Genomic DNA, 15,287 nt, shown 5'->3' with positions numbered 1-15,287 from the left:
ACTTTGTCAGATTTATTATGACAAATTTCCAATTTGCCATGGTGTCTGAGAGATTTTTTAATGTGCAGAAATTAATGTATTTTTAAAGTTTGTTCTTAATTTTTCAAGTTCCAATAGTATTTTACTATCCTTATATCATATAAGACTTCCCTGGTGGCTCAGATGGTAAAGAATCTCCTGCAATGTGGGAGACCTGGGTTTGATCCCTGGGTCGGGAAAATTCCCTGTAGAAGGGAATGGCTACCCATTCCAGTATCTTGCCTGGATAATTCCATGGATAGAGGAGCCTGGTAGACTACAGTTCATGGTGTTGCAAAGAGTCGGACACAATTGAGCGACTTTCACTGTTTCGTGTCATAAGAGACCCAGATGTATAGAACAGTCTTCTGGACTCTGTGGGAGAGGGCAAGGCTGGGATGACTTGGGAGAATGGCATTGAAACATGTATATTATCATATATGAAATGAATCACCAGTCCAGGTTCGATGCATGAGACAGGGTGCTCGGGGCTGGTGCACTGGGATGACCCAGAGGGAGGGGATGGGGAGGGAGGTGGGAGGAGGGTTCAGGATGGGGACATGTGTACACCCATGGCGGATTCATGTCAATGTATGGCAAAACCACTACAATATTGTAAAGTAATTAGCCTCCAATTAAAATAAATTTATATTTAAAATAATAATAAAAAATAAAAACAACAAACAGACCAAAAAAAAAGATTCATCTGATTTTTTCTTAAGATTTTTATCATTGTCTGTTTCCCTCTTACTTTTTAAACTGTGTAAAACTTTTTTCTGGTGTAAAATTTGAGTGAAGCTATTTTCTCTACTTTATTTTGGGCTTAAAATTACTATCTCAGCCCTACTTACAGAATAATCATTTTTGTTCTTCCTGCTGAGTTGGAATACAAACTTTATGGTTCTATATACTGAATTCTTATTAGCATCTTCTTTTAAGCTGATACTTTTAGAATTATTATAGCTTTAATATATTTTAAAATCTGATAGGAGTTTCCTATTGGTGTGCTTTTCAGTTTCTACTTAATTATCCTTGTCTGCTGATATTTTTTAAAATTTCCTTTATTTATTCATTTGTTGTGGCTGTTCTGAGTCTCTGGCTATTGCTGCCCAGGCTTGTGTCCAGTTGTGGCAAGTAGGGGCTGCTGTCTAGTTAAGGTGCCTGGCCTTCTCACTGAGGTGGCTTTTGTTGCAGAGCACGGGCTCTAGTGCATGTGGGCCTCAGTAGTTCCAGCCTGTGGGCTCAGTCCTTACAGTTTCCTGGGGTCTAAAGCACAGGCTCAATACACGGGTTTAGTTGCTCCATATAATGAGAAACCTTCCCGGAGTAGGGACTTATCCATTTCTCCTGCACTGGCAGGAGATTCTTTACCACTGAGCCACCAGGGAAGCCCTGTTGATTTTTATAGTTGAATTTTGTAATTGCAGTTCAGCACCCTAACATCATCCTACAAAAGTTTTGACTATAGCTGTGTTAGGCTATTAATTACTTTCATAAGAATCGACACCTTTTAGAATATTCAATCCTCACAGCCAGATTGAATTGTGTGACATTGTTTTATATATATATATATAAATATTTTTATCCTTCAATAAAATTTTAAAATTTTTATAAGGGCCTAATATTTTAAATTAATTGTCACTCTGAGTAGCTTTGATGTTGGAATGAACTGTATTTCTTAAATTCATATCTTTGGTGAATAGCAACAAAAAACAATCAATGCTTTAGAATTTATTTTGTGCTTGACAACTTTATTAAGCATTCTTTTTATTAATTTCTCATCCATTTAATAAATTTTCTAAGAATGATATCATATTAAGTTCATATGGTGATTTTACCTATTCTTTCAGAAGAACAATTTCTTTTATTTTGATTTTGTTTTATTGTATTAATTAAAAGATGCTTGCTCCTTGGAAGAAAAGCTATGACAAACCTTGACAGTGTATTTAAAAAGCAGAGACATCATTTTGCTGACGAAGGTCCATAGAGTCAAAGCTATGGTTTTTCCAGTTGTCATGTATGGACGTGAGAGTTGGACCATAAAGGAGGCTGAGTCCCGAAGAATTACTGCTTTAGAACTCTGGTGCTGGTGAAGACTATTGAGAGTTCCTGATACTGGGAAAGATTGAGGGCAGGAGGAGGAACAGGTGACAGAGGAAGAGGTGGTTGGATGGCATCAATGACTCAATGGACATCAGTTTGAACAGACTCTGGGAGATAATGAAGGACAAGGAAGCATGGTATGCTTCAGTCCAAGTAGTTGCAAAGAATTGGATATGACTGAATGACTGAACAACAACAAATATAGTAGTAAAAATAAATATCCTTCGGTTCAGTTCAGTCGCTCAGTCATGTCCGACTCTTTGCGGCCCCATCAACTGCAGTACGCCAGGCTTCCCTGTCCACCACCAACTCCTGGAGTTTATTCAGACTTATGTCCATTGAGCCAGTGATGCCATGAAGCCATCTCATCTTCTGTCACCCTCTTCTTCTCCCACCTTCAATCTTTCAGAATCAGGGTCTTTTCCAATGAGTCAGTTCTTTGCATTAAATGGCCAAAGTATTGGAGTTTCAGCTTCAGCATCAGTTCTTACAATGAATATTCAGGACTGATTTCCTTTAGGATGGACTGATTTGATCTCCTTGCAGTCCAAGGGACTCTCAAGAGTCTTCTCCAAATGATGTTCAAAAGCATCAATTTTTTGGCACTCAGCTTTGTTTATAGTCCATCTCTCACATCCATACATGACTACTGGAAAAACCATAGCTTTGACTAGATGGGCCTTTGTTGGTAAAGTAATGTCTCTGCTTTTAATGTGATGTCCACTTATCCTCCAAGGAGCAAGCGTCTTTTAATTTCATGGCTGCAGTCACCATCTTCAGTGATTCTGGAGTCCAAGAAAATAAAGTCTCTCACTGTTTCCGTTATTTCCCCATCTATTTGTGATGAAGTGATGGGACCAGATGCCATGATCTTAGTTTTCTGAATGTTGAGTTTTAAGCCAACTTTTTCACTCTCCTCTTTCACTTTCATCAAGAGGCTCTTTGGTTCTTCACTTTCTGCCATAAGGGTGGTGTCATCTGCATATCTGAGATTATTGATATTTCTCCCAGCAATCTTGATTCCAGTTGTGCTTCATCCAGCCTAGCATTTCTCATGATGTATTCTGCATATAAGTTAAATAAGCAGCGTGACAATATACAGCCTTGGCATATTCCTTTCGTGATTTGGAACCAGTCTGTTGTTTCATGTCCAGTTCTAACTGATGTTTCTTGACTTGCATACAGATTTCTCAGGAGGTAGGTCAGGTGGTCTGGTATCCCCATCTCTTGTAGAATTTTCCACAGTGTGTTGTGATCCACACAGTCAAAGGTTTTGGCATAGTCAATAAAACAGAAGTAGATGTTTTTCTGGAACTCTCTTGCTTTTTCCATGATCCAGCAGATGTTGTCAATTTGATCTCTGGTTCCTCTGCCTTTTCTAAATCCAGCTTGAACATCTGAAAGTTCATGTTTCACGTACTGCTGAAGCCTGACTTGGAGAATTTTGAGCATTTCTTTGCTAACGTGTGAGATGAGTGCAATTGTGTGGTAGTTTGAGCATTCTTTGACATTGCCTTTCTTTGGGATTGGAATGAAAACTGACATTTTCCAGTCCTGTGGCCACTGCTGAGTTTTCCAAGTTTACTGGCATATTGAGTGCAGCACTTTCACAGCATCGTCTTCCAGGATTTGAAATAGCTCAACTAGAATTCCGTCACCTCCACTAGCTTTGTTCGTAGTGATGCTACCTAAGGCCCACTTGACTTCACATTCCAGGATGTCTAGCTCTACGTGAGTAATCACACCATCGTGATTATCTGGGTCTTGAAGATCTTTTTTGTATCGTTCTTCTGTGTGTATTCTTGCCACCTCTCCTTAATATCTTCTGCTTCTGTTAGGTCCATGCCATTTCTGTTCTTAATTGTGCCCATCTTTGCATGAAATGTCCCTTGATATCTCTAATTTTCTTAAAGAGATCTCTAATCTTTCCCATTCTAATGTTTTCCTCTATTTCTTTGCACTGATCACTGAGGAAGGCTTTCTTATCTCTCCTTGCTATTCTTTGGAACTCTGCATTCAAATGGGTGTATCTTTCCTTTTCTCCTTTGCCTTTAGCTTCTCTTCTTTTCTCAGCTATTTGTAAGGCCTCCTCAGACAACCATTTTGCCTTTTTTATTTCTTTTTCTTGGGGATGGTCTTGAACACTGCCTCTTGTACAACGTCATGAACCTCTGTCCATAGGTCTTCAGGCACTCTATCAGATCTAATCCCTTGAATCTATTTGTCACTTCCACTGTATAATCACAAGTGATTTGATTTAGGTCATACTTGAATGGTCTGATGGTTTTCCCTACTTTCTTCAATTTCAGTCTGATTTTGGCAATAAGGAGTTCATGATCTGAGCCACAATCAGCTCCCGGTCTTGTTTTTGCTGTGTAGAGCTTCTCCATCTTTGGCTGCAAAGAATATAATCAGTCGATTTTGGTGTTGACCATTTGGTGATGTCCATGTGTAGAGTCTTCTCTTGTGTTGTTGGAAGAGGGTGTTTGTTATGACCAGTGCGTTCTCTTGGCAAAACTCTGTTAGCCTTTCAACTGCTTTGTTTTGTACTCCAAGGCCAAACTTGCCTGTTACTCCATGAATCTCTTGACTTCCTACTTTTGCATTCCAGTCCCCCATAATGAAAAGGACATCTTTTGGGGGTGTTAGTTCTAGAAGGTCTTAAATATTCTTAACAATGGGAAATAAAGAAGAAACAGGATCATTTCCCCTCCATAGATAGCTATAAAGTTGGAATTTTTTGTTTTTTGTTTTTCCCTTTCCCATGTCCCTTTTTAGTGATGTTTTACATTTTTACTTTCCCTATAAAAGCTTATTTTAAATTTTTAAATTGATTTATTTTCTAACCATTTTTAATAACAGTTGTATCATGTTCTAGTGATCTTATTGCTTAATATTAGTCACTTTACACTATGACTTTTCCATGGTGAAGGAATTTCATTCATTTTTTAAATAATCTGAAATGTATCTGAGCGATATGTTTTCTGAATTTTTCTACATATAAGAATATCTTTTGTTTCCTGTACCCAAAGTATTAATTTAGCTGGAAACTGAATTCTTACACTGAAACCTTTTCCCCTAAAAGGCTCATTTTCTTTAGTAGTCAGTGTTAAAGAAAACAGGTCTAAACATAACTGAATTTTCCCTCCTTGTCTGAAATTCATACTTTTAACCCAGTTAAAGTTAAATGTTAGTCATTTTTTCATTAACTTTGCCGTATCTTGGGTTAACCTATTTGATATGAAGACATGTTTGAAAAAAGAGGATTTTTGTCTGTTTTTTTTTTATAATTCCTTAAGTTTATATATTCTGAATTCTTCTCCACTAATACCTATATTGTATAGGTTTAATATCTGATATCCTGATGTGACAAATGTTTAACTTTTCTCTTATAAATTTTGTCTTATTCTTTCTCTATATCCTAGGAGCTTAGTCCTCTCTAATACAATTTGGTTTTCTATAATATTCAGTCTGCTTTTTTTCTGTTTGTAAGACAGAGTTTAATTCTACTACTGAATCTTTCGTTTTGTTGCCTCTCATTTAGCTCTCTATTCATATCAATTTAAAACTCTGTTTCTTCTCTTACCAGCTGTGTGACCTTCATTATGATATTTAGCCTCTCTGTTCTCCATTTTTCTCAGCAAGAAAAAGAGGATAATAATTATTCCCACAAAATAAAATTATATTATCCTTAGAAACTTTTAAATAAGTTTCTCGCCCATAGAAATGTGCCAGTAAATTTAAACTGCTATTATTATGATGATTACCATCACCATCACCATCATTATCTCTGTCTATATCTCAGCAATGCTCCTTTCCTTTAAGCTGTTGTCATCTCACTTCTGTGTGTGTGTGTCTCTGTGGAAGTCATATTTTATTAAAATTTGGGGGAGCACAATACAGATACTCTAAAATATATTTGTGCTCTAAATCTTAAAAAACCTCTTCACCTTGTGTACAGATACTGTTTATGTTGTAGAATATTTTCACAATCCTCTTATTGCTGAGGTTCATTTTTCTATTTATAGCTCCTTGTACAAGGAGAGCTCTATTGACAGGAGACATTAGTTCTCTTTTGTTCCCCTAAATTTTGACTTGGGAACTGTAGGATCCTCCTGTATATCCTGAATCAGAATCAAATTGCTGCTGACTGGCTATTATTCAGCAAGGGGTGTAAGACTGCATTTAAGTCTTTCCTCCCACTGCTCCTGTCTGACTACTCCCTCTACAACAGGAATGTATTCTGGGATAATTTCTGTTACTGCTCAATTCAGTGCATCCATCCCTTGCTCAAAATACTGGGTGAAAAATTCAGTGTCTGAATTGCATTATCTCATCACTCTCTTGTCTTCCTTCATATTTCTGAACCATTTTCCAGACGCAAGATACCGTAAGTTGCCCAGTTCTACAACTCAATTGCTGTGAGCTGTAGCCCCTAATTTGATGTATAAAAAGAAGTATTAGGTGACTGGGGCTCATGTGAACCTGGCCCTTTCATTTTAGGAGAGCTGCTGTCTGGCCTGGATGATAGGTAAAAGTCATACAGGCAGGTGTGTGGAAATGTCTTACTTTCCTCCTGCTTGCTTATATGTTCTGTCTTAAAGTCTTATGCACACTAATGGAACCACCCTTCGGGTTCTGGCAACAGATTGAGTGATCTTTTTTAAAACTGTTGACACTTTGCATCTGTGCATGTATTTTTTTACTGTTTCAGGGAAAATTGAAAGAAATTGAATTAGGCTCTAACGGATAGCTTTTTAATTTACCAATTAAAAAAAAAAAAAAACCTTTGATGATAATAGAATCATAGACTCCAAGAGGTATTAGACCAAAATTTGATTTTATAGTTGAAGAGACTCTTTCGTGGGCACATTGCCTGACTTGTTTGAGGTCAGACAGAGGCCAGAACCAGGTCAGTCCTTTTGTCCTAGCGCATTGCTTATTGGAAAAAAAATTGAGCTATTCTCACAAATCTAGATTCTTCAAGTCAAGATGTTTCACACTGAGCCATTTCTTAAACAGCAGGGAGTCTCTTCTATATGGAAAAATGGAGAACAATTTAACTTATATGCAGAGTACATCATGAGAAATGCTGGGCTGGATGAAGCAAAAGCTGGAATCAAGATTGCTGGGAGAAATATCAATAATCTTAGATATGCAGATGACACCACCCTTATGGCAGAAAACTAAGAAGAACTAAAGAGACTCTTGATGAAAGTAAAAGAGAAGAGTGAAAAAGTTGGCTTAAAGCTCAACATTCAGAAAACTAAGATCATGGCATCCAGTCCCATCACTTCATCACAAATAGATAGGGAAACAATGGAAACAGTGGCAGATTTTGTTTTGGGGGGCTCCAAAATCACTGCAGATGGTGACTGCAGCCACGAAATTAAAAGATGCTTACTCCTTGGAAGGAAAGTTATGGCCAACCTAGACAGGACATTAAAAAGCAGAGGCATTACTTTGTCAACAAAGGTCCATCTAGTCAAGGCTATGGTTTTTCCAGTGGTCATGTATGGATGTGAGAGTTGGATTATAAAGAAAGCCGAGTGCTGACGAATTGATGCTTTTGAACTGTTGTGTTGGAGAAGACTTTTGAGAGTCCCTTGGACTGCAAGGAGATCCAACAAGCCCATCCTAAAGGAGATCAGTCCTGAGTGTTCATTGAAAGGACTGATGTTGAAGCTGAAACTCCAATATTTTGGTCACCTGATGCAAAGAACTGACTCATTTGAAAATACCCCGATGCTGGGAAAGATTGAAGGTGGGAGGAGAAGGGGACGACAGAAGGTGAGATGGTTGGATGGCATCACCAGTTTGAGTAAACTCTGGGAGTTGGTGATGGACAGGGAGGCCTGGCATGCTGTGGTTCATGGGGTTGCAAAGAGTTAGACATGACTGAGCAACTGAACTGAACTAAAGAGAACAAGAAGGACGAATCCGCTGACAAGCACTGAAGTTCCTTACTGTCTAACCGCATTAGGGAACATTTGTAAACCCTTCTCATCTCCTTCTATACCAATTTCTTTTATTTTTAAATTTTTATCAGAGTATAGCTGATTTACAATGTGGTATTAGTTTCAGGTATACAGAAAAGTGAATCAGGACATATACATATATCCACTCTTTCTTTTTTTAAGATTATTTTCCCATATAGGTCATTACAGAGTATTGAGAAGAGCCTTTTGCTACTCAGTATACCTCTTTCTAGCAATTATAAATAAAATGAATACTTATATCATGATAATAGTTCTCTTCAAGGAGTTGATTCTTTAATACTTAAACACACTGTGACATTGCACACCCACCCAGCATGTGTCTCTTTGTGTTTCAGCTCCTGAATGACTGCTCCTCTCGTCTCAAGCTGGCCCACCCGGCCAGAGCACTGTACACCCCCGACGGAGAGCCAATTCACTCGTGGGATGACATAGAGCGAGACATGGTCATCTGTGTGTCTACAGGACGTAGCTTTAGAACGCAGCAAGGTATGAGTGATGATTTCTTTTCCATAATGTTTTTGAAGAATTAAAGCATTCACTTGTTTCTTCAAAGAGCTTTTTTTTTTAACTGAATTTTATATCCCATCATGATGATTTTTAATGACTATCCTACTCCACACTTTTGTATGCCATATTACCAAAGTTAAATTCCATGTATTTATTTGCTGGAAGCTCACTGTTACCAGTGTTTGATCTAAAGCATTCAACGAAAGTTCTGTTAGTCTTGAGTTTTATCCAAGGGGCTTTAGTTGTAGAAATTCTAAAAGGCCTCCTTTGAAGGTATTCATTTTGTAGCATGCACCTGAGGAAAGTGAGGCATCCTTGATTTCCTACTTTGCAAGTTATTTAAAACTTAATGTTTCTTTAAAAAACAAATATACACTTTACAGATTTATTTTGTTTACTAATAAATAAATATATGCTTGTTTATTATCTTGTCTTTCAATAATTTTTTTGATAAATGTTAGAAATGGAAGAGAACATAATGTTTGGTATTAAACCAATTCTTGTCTTTCATCCTACTTATCCTGAGGAATTTAAAACCCCTTTCTGGGGTAGGTCTACATTAACAAAGATAGCATTTTCAGGATATCCTGAAAAACATTGATAACATTTTAAAAGAAATCAGAAGATTCGGGGGACATCATAGCAGTCCAGTGGTTAAGACTCTGTGCTTCCACTGCAGGGGGCACAGGTTCAATCCTTGGTCCAGGGAACTAGGATCTCACATGCCACATGTGGGGGAAAAAATTAGAAGTGAATTACCTCGGATTTTAAAAATAACTAATGTTAGGTTATCTCTTTTAAAAGCCACCATAAAATTATTATTCAGTTCAGTTCAGTTCAGTTCAGTCACTCAGTCTTGTCTGACTCTGAGACCCCATGAATTGCCGCACCCCAGGCCTCCCTGTCCATCACCAACTCTTAGACTCTACTCAAACTCATGTCCATCGAGTCGGTGATGCCATCCAGCCATCTCATCCTCTGTCGTCCCCCTCTCCTGCTGCCCCCAACCCCTCCAGCATCAGGGTCTTTTCCAATGAGTCAACTCTTTGCATGAAGTGGCCAAAGTATTGGAGTTTCAGCTTTAGCATCAGTCCTTCCAATGAACACCCAGGGCTGATCTCCTTTAGGATGGACTGGTTGGACCTCCTTGCAGTCCAAGGGACTCTCAAGTCTTCTCCAACACCACAGTTCAAAAGCATCAATTCTTCAGTGCTCAACTTTCTTCACAGTCCAACTCTCACATCCATACATGACCACTGGAAAAACCATAGCCTTGACTAGACGGACCTATGTCATATATAAGATATATAAACCAAAAAATTTTAAAACAGTTGCAATCCTATTTTTACACTTAGCCTGCTGCTGCTGCTACTAAGTCGCTTCAGTCATGTCCAACTCTGTGTATCCATAGATGGCAGCCCACCAGGCTCCCCTGTCCCTGGGATTCTCCAGGCAAGAACACTGGAGTGGGTTGCCATTTCCTTCTCCAATGCATAAAAGTGAAAAGTGAAAGTGAAGTTGCTCAGTTGAGTCCGACTCTTAGCGATCCCATGGACTGCAGCCCACCAGGCTCCTCCACCCATGGGATTTTCCAGGCAAGAGTACTGGAGTGGGGTACCATTGCCTTCTCTGTACACTTAGCCTAGAAAGGGCAAAAATATGGGAATGAAAACTAAAATGCAGGAAGACAAGAATTTATTCAGATGCCTAAAACTATCCTGAGGATACCACACAGATTCCCCCAGCACCATCCTACATCAAAAAAAGGGCATTAATCTTTATATTCTTTGTATTTGTCCCCATCATTCACCATTACACCTCACCCCAGTTCTTGGTGACCCTCACTATGTAATTATTTAGAAGAATTACTTAGAATGAACCAGTGATGTTGTTCTTAACAGGAAGCACTAATTGATAGCTTTCTGTATTCCATAGCTAATAAAAGAAGTGTAAGCCAGGTTTCCTTCCCTGAAAGAGTTTTGGATCTAGTTAAGTATATGAACACACTGGAAGTAATTGACTAGTAAGTGGTGTGGTAGAAGGTACCTTCCTAGTCCTTTTGTTATTTATGCTTAATCTTTTGTACTCTTGGGATGGCCTTCTATTGCCTGGACCTCACCCTCCTGGCCCCACTGTATTCACTGGGCCTTTCAGATAAATAACAGGAAACCTATCCAGCTGCTGCTGCTGCTAAATCGCTTCAGTGCGACTCTGTGCAACCCCATAGACGGCCCCACCATCCCTGGGATTCTCCAGGCAAGAACACTGGAGTGGGTTGCCATTTCCTTCTCCAATGCATGAAAGTGAAAAGTGAAAGTGAAGTCGCTCAGTTGTGTCCAACTCTCATCGACCCCATGGACTGCAGCCCACCAGGCTCCTCCGTCCATGGGATTTGCCAGGCAAGAGTACTGGAGTGAGTTGCCATTGCCTTCTCCAACCTAGCCAGAGAGGTATCCAAAACACAGAGAGAAATGTAGGCTACCTTCCCAGAAGCAAGCTTGTTACCCATAAAAACTGCAAAAGGAAAAGAGAAAACTGAAAATGCAAACATTAGTGTTCCTACCATTTTCTTCCTTGTTAGCTCTGTAGACCTTTGACAAGGCTATATAGACATTCATTTTCGCGTCTTCAATTCTTTAACCACATCAATTACTATGATGTGAAAGAGCTGTTTCTTCTCCTCTTAAAATGGGGCCTCATATTCCTTTAATGGTGAAAGTGTTAGTGGTTTCCCCCAGTCATCTAAGATATTTTCAGTGGGTGATACATGTTTTAGAAAATCTAACTGATAGCAGAGAGTCTAACTTAGTTGCTATTAGAAAGTTATTTTATTATATGAACTGCCATTTTATTGTTTCTCCTGAAATAATTAAATGAGAAATAATCATTTGGTAGAAATCTAAACACTCAGAATGCTTTATAAAAGAGAGACAAATGCTACTGGCATATATATACATGTATATATATACTCTTGTGAAGGGACATTTAATGAATCATGCTGTTCATAATTTTTCTGTGACCTACTGACTTAAGTATGTAGTAGAAAATAAGGCAGCTTGGGACTTTCAAAACTAAACACCTAGTAAGAACTTATTTTATGTACTATAATGTAAAAACATTCAGCATGTGAAAGTCACCAAAGAATCACATTTGGTCTTTGAAAAATGGATTTGTTTTGGCAAAACAAATCAGACACTGTTAGAATGCTGTCTTTCACACAAACCCCTAACAAAATTAAAAGAGTGCTTTATGCCATTTGTCTTCAACTCTGAACACGGTTCTCAATGCTGTGTTTACCATCTTTTCAGTGGGTTCAATTTTTAGACCACTTCTAGGTTAGCTTCCAATTCAGGCTTTATAAAAAGCTTGGAAGGAAGCCCTCTCTAGCAACTGCCATTCTGTAGAAATCCAAAGAATGTTAACACATATCTGATGTGATAAGCAAGTCAAGTGTGTAATGAGAGAGTCTGGCGTGGGAGTCGAGGGTTTCTGAAGGATCTTCGAGTTTTTCATCATCCTGAACTTTTAATTATTTGCTATAAATACATTGACTTGTCTCTCAAAATAATTTTTTTAACAGAGTTAAAGCAACTGGTGGAGATCAGAGCACATTATGCCCGAATCTGCAGGCAGCAGGGCCCTCAAGCCACAGACATCGTGCTGTCGCCATCCACAAAGCTGCATTCCCTGGTACCTTCACGCGCTGAATTCCTAGCAGAGCCATCCTAGTTTGTGTTCTGTTTCACTGGGATAGGTGTGTGGACATACTTATGTGTTTGCTAGGATGTGATATGATGATTAGTCACTGTTCTTAATTTTATACCATCTCCTTTAAACATTGTACCCGCTCCATTTTACACAGTGGCATTTGATGCCTCAAATCTGTTCTTAGAAAGACAACAAAACTCAACAAAGCAATGACAGTGATCTATCTTAGGTGTATTTTCCCCCAGGAAAAGAAAAAGGAAAATATTTTTTATTACTGAAAAATAGTTTTGTGGGATCAAACACCATATATTATATATATATACTTTTTTATTCTTATATATAATTTGATAATAAAATAGACTAACAGTTGTAGTGTATGTATATATATTTACATATGTATTTAAATTTAGTAGGATCAAGAGTAGTATATGTACTATATATATATATATAGAAATAATTTTATATTATTCATTTTACATGGGCTTCCCTGGTGGCTCAGGGGTGGAGGAACTGCCTCTCAGTGCAGGAGACCTGGGTTCGATTCCTGGGTCTGGAAGAGTCCCTGGAGAAGGAAATGGCAACCCATTCTAATATTCCTCCCTGAGAAATCCCATGGACAGAGGAACCTGGTGGAATACAGTCAATGGGGTCACAAAGAATCAGACATGATATAGTGACTAAACAACAACAATAAAATATTTTTTATTCTTATATATAATTTGATAATAAAATAGACTGATAATTGTAGTGTGTATATATATATATATAGTTATATTTAGTAGGGTCAAGTAGTATATGTACTATATATATAAATAAATTTATATTACATATATAAATTATATATATATATATAAAATTTGATAGTAACAAAGACTCTTTGACTACCTAATGCTAAATTTGAGTCAAACCGACATTTTGCTGGCTCAGCCACTTTATTTTTCAAGGTTCCATGCTAAAATCCTACATTTGCTAAATGAAAATGAAATGGCTGGTGGCCACCAAACCCCACATGAATTGCTTTTTCCTCTTCCCACTTCCCCTTGGTTTGGCCTGTGGTCACAGGACTCCTCACGAGCACAGCTCGATGTTGTTCACAGAGTGAAGCTGGATCATTTCTGACGTAAGCTCAGTAACCAAAAGCCGTGGACTGTGTCCTGAATACTGAAACTTAGGGAAAGGATATATGCACCACTTGAAGGAAAAAAATCATGTGAGGATGTTTCTTAAGGGGTCAGAGGAGATCCTTAGCAATCATATGTAACAATACTACAGGAAGATAACTTACCTTTTAATTTCTTTCTGCTATGAAGAAAGAATTAATTTTTAAGAAAAATATCAGTGACACACCAGAGTTTGGTTTCTAGTTCTGGTAAAAACATTTTCCAGAGAAATGCTCTTCTTTCCTCCTCTGAAAGCCTTTGGCATCTCCATCTGAGTATAAATCGCAGCCTGGCTAGAAGTGTACAGAATGGCTCATCTGGGCTCACTCCTCAAACCACCACTGTAGTGTGGTGCAGGAAGGCAGTAGATCATTTCCACCGAAGGGGGCTCTTGGTAATCGCTGCAAAAGGCCTAGCATTTACTCCCAGTCTGCAAATCAGTCAGGTCGTGTGAATAAATTCCTGCTGCCTCTGACACTACTAAAAGCAGAGCACATTGAGGCAAAATTTCAGTTGCATACACAACAATTTGCCCTTTTGCAGACCTCTTCTCTATGTGTTGTGCAGTGTTAGAGATGTGAAGGCATTCCAGGACACCTTTGTGATACATATGAAAGAAAGATTGCATGTGCCCCTATTTCACTTTTCCTTTTGTTGAACGAGAAGGGTTAAGGAACATGCTCCCGGTCACAAAGTGGGCCAGTAGGATTCTTACCTGCTGGGCCTCTTCTTATAAAAACTGGATTACAATCCCCAGAGACATAAAACTAGTTTCATTTTTTCCCAGATTCCTTGAAAAGAAGGGCATTTCTCTAGGTAAAAAAGTACCTATCATTTTGCTGCCAAGGAAAAGTTGATTTGCTATGAAAATGCTGTGATTTCACCATGGATCAAATGGGCAGATTCTTGTGAAATCTTCACTGTTGTGTGTGAACATGTCTGAAGCGAAAATTGGTAATATCACACAACACAGTATCAGTGTACCAGGAGACGTAAGGCAAAACTCTTAACTGAACTTTTCTATTACTCGTAAATGTGATTTTAGATGTAATATAACAGTCATCAACACATCACATTTTACCAGCAAGGCAGTGACATGTACTTTGTTGACGATGGCTCGCACAGAATATCTTGGCAGTTCATAGCCATTTTTAACTTCAGACTAAGAACAGCTCTGCTCTTTATTATTGACCTTCTTCTATGATCGCCTGGATCATGTGGACTGACACCACTAAAAGCAGAGCACACTGAGGCAAAATTTCAAGTTGCATACACAACAATTTGCTCTTTTGCCCTTCTGTGATCGCCAACCATGTAGACTGGAGGGCAGTTACTCTACCTTCAGCAAGAACTATAGGATAAGACTATTTTAATTCAATTCAACCCTCCGAGGATTTTAATAAACCCAGTAATTTCCTTTGGGGACATGCTTATCAAATTTGAATCAGCCTCATATATATAAGTCACATTTCAATATTTTTCTATCAACTGGAAATCATTTATTATTAAATACTAAAGCAACCATCCTCAAGTCTGTGGTGTTCTCCCGAAATTTATTTCCTGCTGGTTTGCAAACACCCTTAAGTTGATCCAGATGTTAATCAACCATGTACCTGCGTTTGTGATTGTCCTTGGGAGAAAGAATTTTCTGAATGTTTCTGTCCCACCTCTAGCCTTTGTTACCTGATTAAGTGTTGGGATGAAGCTGCATATTTTTAAGTAAACTAATTGAAAACAATGTGTCTGAATGCTTGACAAACATTTTGAGATTATGGCACCATTTATAAATAAG

The 15,287-nt window shown here is 38.3% G+C and overlaps 1 protein-coding gene across 2 annotated transcripts in view; it reads left to right on the top strand.

Annotated features, from left to right (window-relative positions):
- DCDC1 (doublecortin domain containing 1) overlaps positions 1-15,287 on the top strand; it is a 438,943-nt gene that overhangs the window by 412,508 nt on the left and 11,148 nt on the right. Inside the window, exons 29-30 of one of the 2 annotated variants that reach the window (XM_040258928.1) lie at positions 8,456-8,606; positions 12,208-12,381. In XM_040258928.1, the coding sequence (XP_040114862.1) occupies positions 8,456-8,606; positions 12,208-12,356 (300 nt within the window). In that variant the 3' untranslated portion in view covers positions 12,357-12,381. Of the gene's footprint in view, positions 1-8,455; positions 8,607-12,207; positions 12,708-15,287 lie in introns of those variants that run through there. The other variant, XM_040258929.1, reaches the window with a different exon arrangement.

Source organism: Oryx dammah, unplaced genomic scaffold (assembly GCF_014754425.2).
Source record: "Oryx dammah isolate SB20612 unplaced genomic scaffold, SCBI_Odam_1.1 HiC_scaffold_17, whole genome shotgun sequence".
Classification (NCBI taxonomy): domain Eukaryota; kingdom Metazoa; phylum Chordata; class Mammalia; order Artiodactyla; family Bovidae; genus Oryx; species Oryx dammah.
This window is presented reverse-complemented; position numbering and strand designations above follow the sequence as displayed.